Here is a 6,608-nt window from a genome sequence, read left to right as displayed (position 1 = left end):
GTGTGTGTGTGTGTGTGTGTGTGTGTGTGTGTGTGTGTGTGAGTGCACATGGCCAGCCTAAATGGGAATGTATCAGCCCTCAACAAGGCTCCTCTGTATTATCTGGCTAATTTCACCTAACAAAGTATGGACTCTAAAAGATATACTGTGAAAATGTGAAGCAGGAGAAGGGAGGAGTCAAGGACACCGTGTCTTTTAATCATTAACTTTGTCTCCTGGGTTAATTACTATGACGCTGGGAGAAAAAGGCCTGGAGGGCCAATGTTACTGCCAGATATATAAATATTAAATAGAACATGGGGAGGAGGACGGGTTTTTCAGTAGGAATTTCTTTCTGTGTTTAACTTTATACTTATTAAATAGGAATTCAGAAAGAAAATGTGGTTGAATTTATATTGCAATGTCAAAAGATACGCCTTTGGATTACATTTGAATTATCACCATTCAATATTTAATTAATTGAGCAACTTGCAGGCTGCAGTGCCTTTTTAAAATAACTGTCACCTTTGGCCAGATATTAATGCTCTCAAGCCATAATTCAAGAAAGTCAGAAAAGTAGCCAACAGGTATTTGAAAATAAAATGCTGTTATTTAGAAATTTGGCGTCATTTCTTTCGCTGTTAATATAAATTAACTCAAGTTATCTTGTATTGAAAAGTTACAACAAATCTGTGTTGTTTCAGAGCAGACAACTTCACAAGTATATACTGTAGATAAAGGTGGTGGCCGAAATAACAAATGAAACTTGTAAATCAGAATCAGCAACTTATCAGATTTACTGTAATGTTTTATAGGTAAGCCATTTTGAAATCGTAACTTAATACATTTAGAATCAAACCGCAAACGGTTAATAAAGAACATAATTGGAAACGTTATGGAACTGGACTGACTTCCCTTTGTGCGCTCTGGAGGATGGAGTCAGATATGAAACGAGCTGTGCGCCGCAGGCTGAGAGAAACACAGAGAGAGCGAAGGACACAGAGAGAGAGGGGCGGTGTGGCTCTCCAGATGAAAGTGAGATGAAATAAAAGAGTCGATTTAATCTGCTTGAAGAGATTTGGGGAGCAAGTGGTGGAGAAGGAGGTGGAGGCGTGGGGAGAGGTGGGGGGGGGTTCGGAGTTGTGCGCAGTGCAGGACGGGTGGCCGTGGCCCCCATTGTGGAGCTGCGCTCCGGGCCAGACCGGGGCTCTCCGGGGAGAACATTGGTTCCCATTCACCAAAATAACTCTTTAATACACTCCCCCCGTCATTAAATGGGACATAGCACAATATCGACATCATTTAAAAGACATTATTAATGTTCGAGGGGGCAAGGCCGAGATTCATCAAAGAATCAATAATGGATCATAAATTAAAGGCTGGAGACGGCTCGGGATTATTAGCGTCATCCTTCAAGGCGGAGAAGCCTCTTTGTTTTGTCAGACTGAATATTATGATAAACACGGGAATCAAAATCTGCTGAATCAGACAATGTTGCCTTTTATTTTTAAAGCGCTGACATTACAAATGCAAAAGGAAAGCAAAAAGGTTTTCTGACGTCAGAAGAAACAAAAACTCCGAAAATGTTGGCCTGTGTGTTTTTTTTAATAGAAAGACCCCGCAGAGAATTAGATGGTTAGTTTAGAGGGTTGGGTGCGCCTTTATCAAAACAAATCGCATTACCCATTTTACTTTGAAAAGAGTAGGCTACAGGTATTATCGAGGGGAAGTTTTCAATGCGTAATTGTGCGCGCACACTGCGCAGGTTTTGGGGGCGAGCACGCATCTTTGGGCAATACGTGAGTGGATTTCAGAGGCCTCAATTGTCATTGTGAAGGGCAGTGGGCTTCTTTAACCGACCCCAAAAAGGAAACATTTTGTAGGTGAAAACGGCCATTTTCTCTCGATGAACGGGCCGGAGCGCTCCCTGAATAATTCATCCTTCATTGCGGCCTCATAGTGTGTTTTGTCGGCCTTTTCTGTGGAGAAGCTTTTTCTCCAACTGAATTATAAACAGGTTGCCTTCTTCTTTAGCGACGGCCAAAGCTGTTTCCAAGCTGGCCTTTTGTCCGCGCGCAGCCCAAGCGTGAGCCCCAAATAGACTCTCGCGTCTTTGTCTCCCAAGTTCATCCTTGAGCGTCCCGTTGTGCGCGCGAGGCGTGTCTTTGTGAGGAGTTGGAAACCGTTGAACAAATGTTTGATCAACTCATCTGGGGGACATTTTGTCTCCTCAGACTATGAGTCCTGTATCTCTCCTCCCCTATTTGACGAAGAAGGTGCTTACAGGGAAATGGTGGGCTAGCTACGTGTTGACATTTCGCTGCTTAAACTGTTTTTAAAAAGTGAACAGAAAAGAGATGGAAACTGTTTGAACAACTCATGTTGGGAGTCGTTTAATCTCTGGTGCTAGCCTAGGGGGTGATAGATCATTTGGTAGGCTATCTATTTTATTAAAGTGCTAAAACATAAAATATGTGTCTTTCTTAACTTTAAAGGCTACAATATCGCGAGCTCTGAAGTTGGACTGAGAGTGAATTGTCCAATCACCTCCAGGGTTTTTTCCCGGAATTGCATTGCCCCATTTCAATTTAGCTGTCACACATTGAGCCCACTGAAAAGTGTAATTCATTTTTCCAACGTGGAAAGAAAAATTATCAAATTGGTTGCATCCAGTAAGTGATGACAAGCACAGTTTTGTTTCTCCAAACAACTCACTGGCAAGACGACTGATCATGGAGGTTTTAATAATTTGGAAAGTACCAATTTAAAGCGTTTCGAATTTCCACACTAATGACGTATAGGCAAAAAAGTAAAGTAATGACATTAAAAATAGGCTTACTAGGTCTAATGTAGCTGTATAATGAGCCCCAAACCGCTTTTAAATTTACAATTGTGCTGCTGTTGCTGTCTGTGACACTGAAATGAGACGAAGAAATATATTATATTCCTTGGCTTGCAACACAGCCTATACAACTTCATGCGGTTTTAAACAAGATGTGACTCAGAGACTGTAAAATCTGTAAGAGTCTTTGTTAGTAGGAAGGGATTCTTTTTTAACAAACAGGACATATCTGATGTCACTTGTTTCGAAAAACACTTTGAATTTGGTTTCAGTCTATTCGGCCTCGATTAAATCCCTAAGAAATTGCAGAAACTTAAACTGCACTTGAATGAATTTCACGTGTTAAATAAAACATATGATTTGTCTGAATAGCTTTTGCAGGAGGTCCCTCTAAACGCTGTTTATTAAAACAAATACAAATTGATTTGTTGCATAAAACAATAGCCAACTACCACGTACAATTTAATAAGGCAACTATCACTCAAATATCGTGGAATCATTTATAATGTTGTGGACGGCTTCTCTAATCCAGAAGAATTAAATTAGTTTTAAAATACGTGCATCCTAATATGCAGACTTGCTGTTATTCATCCACACTGCTTTTAAACGACTGCTGAACATACACACCCGCACTCCACATTCTCCTTTCCCGCACAAAGCCATCACCTGCTGTTTGATTTACGGTATGGCCTCATGGGAAAAAGCATTAGCTGGAGAGATATGGTCGATAAAGAATTCCCAACAAAGGACGACACACACTCTTCACCCCCAGCCAACAACTTTACAGCATGCTAAAACTCCACAGTGAGTCTCGTTACACGACTAAGGAAAAGCATTCTCCTTTACACCCTACTCCAAAGCAATCAACAGGTTGGAGGGGCCTGATAGTGTTTCACCGATTTCTTGAAGTCACCCTGCGAAATGGGAAGGAATCCCTCTATAATTTAAGTCACTGGAGATTATCACAATTAGATAATAGACCTATAGGTGGATAAATAGTCCGTTACGTCTTCACTGTCGCTACTAATGTTCCCAAAGTACATTTTAAATAGACAGTTTAGCAATTATATAAATAACAATTATAATGACATTCCTTCCTTATGGGCTCACTGATCAGTATCTGATCAAACATGATTCCACTGCGCTCTTATGTGTGTGGGGGTCACGGATATGAGATAGATAACACCAGCTAAAGTTAACTGCCAACTTTTTTTTCTTCTACACGAGCCACAATCACTCCAGCAGTTCACTCACATCTGTCTCCCAAGATGCCTTCAATGCTGTGTTTGGCCCTCCGGTCGTTCTCCTCCAACTCTTTCCTCTCGATTTCCTCTTCATCCTCCTCTTCGTCGCCTTTCCCCCCGAACTTACTCCGCATGGTGCGACTGATGGAGCTCACTGCAAAAGTTCGTTAGAAAAGTAGAAATTACAAAAATAGAAATGCAACAAAAGAAAACGTATTCACAAAATAGGCTATTTAATTTGAAATAATTGGCACTTTTATTTTAATGTGACAAAAAAGCTAATTGATCTGAAATTTAAAAAAAAGAAATCCTATGGGCTATATTAAGTTGTCAAAAGTCTCTTAAAATTAAAACACTGAAAGAAACGGTAGATTTGTTATAGGGGAAAATATTTGTTTTACTTTATTTACTTGTTTTTCGAATGTATAAAACATTTTCGAGTATGTCTATGATAACATGTTGTGGACGAAGTTTAAATTTATAAAATATGAAGAAATTAAAAAGAATAGAACGATTACCAGGCTACACGAAGAAATGTCAAATCAAATATATTATAAAAGCCTAATCATAATAATAATAATAATAATATTTCAATTAATCCACAACTGCCTTTTATTACCTGAAGGAACGTTGTTGCGGTCACATATCCCATCCTTCAGTAATTTATCCCGAATCTCCCAGCTAAACATACCCGGGTTCTCCCGCTTGTATTCTTCTATTCTCTTCTCTACGTCCGGCGTTGTTCCCTGCTTCAAAGGTCAGAAAAGTCGCAGTGTTTATTCACGTTGTTGTGGCCCTTGGGGCACAGTGCATACATTGCATTTACATGCTATAACCTAAAAAATCAACAACTCAAGGTTTTTGTTAAAAATAAGACAAAGTGTGAATTTATATTAAAAGGGTTCAGACCCATAGCCTACATGCTCTGCAAAGAGGCTACAGATATCATACAGGAGCCTCTGATCTGCTTTCTCCGGTCCATACCTTGGGTTTGCTGCCACCGATGGCCCCGGGTCTGATGGAGCCCGTCTCTTGGTACCGGCACAGGATTTTGGACACGCAGCCGTGGGAGACCCGGAGCTGACGGGAGATGACACACGGCCTGATGCCGTGGTGGGCCATCTCCACGATTTTATGTCGGATGTGGTTGGGCAATGGTCTGCCATTAATAAAAACTCCTCCGAGTTGGTTCACACGGCCTTGACCCAACGGGGTAGACACTATGTAATCAAAATATGAAACGAAGGAGTCACCAAAGGGATCTAGTGCATGTTGTTACAGGTTACACAACACCAGGGGAAGTAAAGTTTCATCTGACCCCAAATGTAACAAAATACACCAATAACAATATGAAGCAGTCGTTTTCATTTTTACTGCTCCACAAACAGCTGACAATAAATACGGTTGCAAACATCATTTGTAAATGTAGGCTATCCCATTAAACATTAACATGGTGCCTACAGACGAAGCATAATATTTTATTGTTGTTTAATTATTATTATTTAACAGTTAAATAGCCTCTATTTCATAGGCTATTAGCTTGCAAACAAGTTTGCAAAAAGTTGCTCAAATTACACCCAAAAACTTTGAGAAATAAACAGTGAAATACCTTAACCGAGGAAAAAATGGATGTGAGGTTATGGCTACATAAAAAGTAATGTTGACGTTCGACTAACTAGCGCTGAAACCCACATATCTTCCGTCAACTACCAGGGTAACCTTCCGTTGGCAGTGTGATGCTTTACCTTCCAGTGGGAAGCCACTGCGGGGGTAGTTCTGAGCCAGCGTGGGTCGCATCATCCTGGGTATTGACCCCGCCAACGCAGTCATACCTCCAACACCCCAGTGACTAACGAAACCTCCTCCTAACGGGGAGGCGGTTGCTCCAACACCGAGTTTGCAGCAGGAGGTCGTCGTTGAAATCGCCGTGTCTCCTGTGAGGAAGCTTCCAGAAAGGTTAGCCTCGGTTAGCCTTAGTTATCCGCACCCGGGCTACAGCCGAGCACCAGTGTATCCCGGGACAGCCACAACCCTCTGAGGAGTCAAATGTGACGACAAAAAAAAAAAGAAGAAGAAAATTAATTTTTTTTGATGTTGATACAACTTAGTTTTTTAGTCTTCTCCGTGTTTTTCGCCAGTATTTGGGCTCTTCGAAATGTGGTTTGCCAAGACGACGCTGCAAAGACGAAAATATTGTTGTTGTTTGTTGACACTGGTTCAAAGTGAGAAGAGACAGTCAAAAGTAGCGGAGCTCTTCTCTCGCCCCGTCAGCGCTCCTGGCTGTGATTGGTCGAGAGGTTAAACCCGGTACGCAGTGGGGCGCGATGATTGGCTGAGGCTGAAAACTTCCGTCCTATCAGAGACGCTGTCACAGTTCCGCTCAGATGGGACAGGCGTCAATTCACAAAACCCAAAGCTATGGCAGAGTCACTGAATGTACTGTTTAACCACCCAAAAAGTCTCAAAACCCGCTTATGTGTTGAGTGAACTAGCCTACTGGGAGGAAAGTGGAGCAACACACGATGACAGACGAGGTATAATTA

General features: G+C 41.4%; 1 protein-coding gene across 13 annotated transcripts in view; it reads right to left on the bottom strand.

The window, feature by feature from the left end:
• pax3b (paired box 3b) overlaps nt 1–6,317 on the bottom strand; it is a 26,391-nt gene extending 20,074 nt beyond the window's left edge. For 3 of the 13 annotated variants that reach the window (XM_032504986.1, XM_032504958.1, XM_032505012.1), the window contains exons 1-4: nt 5,811–6,315; nt 5,050–5,285; nt 4,685–4,814; nt 4,076–4,219 (exon numbers count right to left, since the gene is read on the bottom strand). In XM_032504986.1, the coding sequence (XP_032360877.1) occupies nt 4,076–4,219; nt 4,685–4,814; nt 5,050–5,285; nt 5,811–5,895 (595 nt within the window). In that variant the 5' untranslated portion in view covers nt 5,896–6,315. Of the gene's footprint in view, nt 1–3,202; nt 3,736–4,075; nt 4,220–4,684; nt 4,815–5,049; nt 5,286–5,810 lie in introns of those variants that run through there. The other 10 variants (XM_032504932.1, XM_032505003.1, XM_032504968.1 and 7 more) reach the window with 6 other exon arrangements.
• Between the last annotated feature and the right edge of the window lie 291 nt (nt 6,318–6,608).

Source organism: Etheostoma spectabile, chromosome 3, assembly GCF_008692095.1.
Source record: "Etheostoma spectabile isolate EspeVRDwgs_2016 chromosome 3, UIUC_Espe_1.0, whole genome shotgun sequence".
In the NCBI taxonomy this organism is placed as follows: domain Eukaryota; kingdom Metazoa; phylum Chordata; class Actinopteri; order Perciformes; family Percidae; genus Etheostoma; species Etheostoma spectabile.
This window is presented reverse-complemented; position numbering and strand designations above follow the sequence as displayed.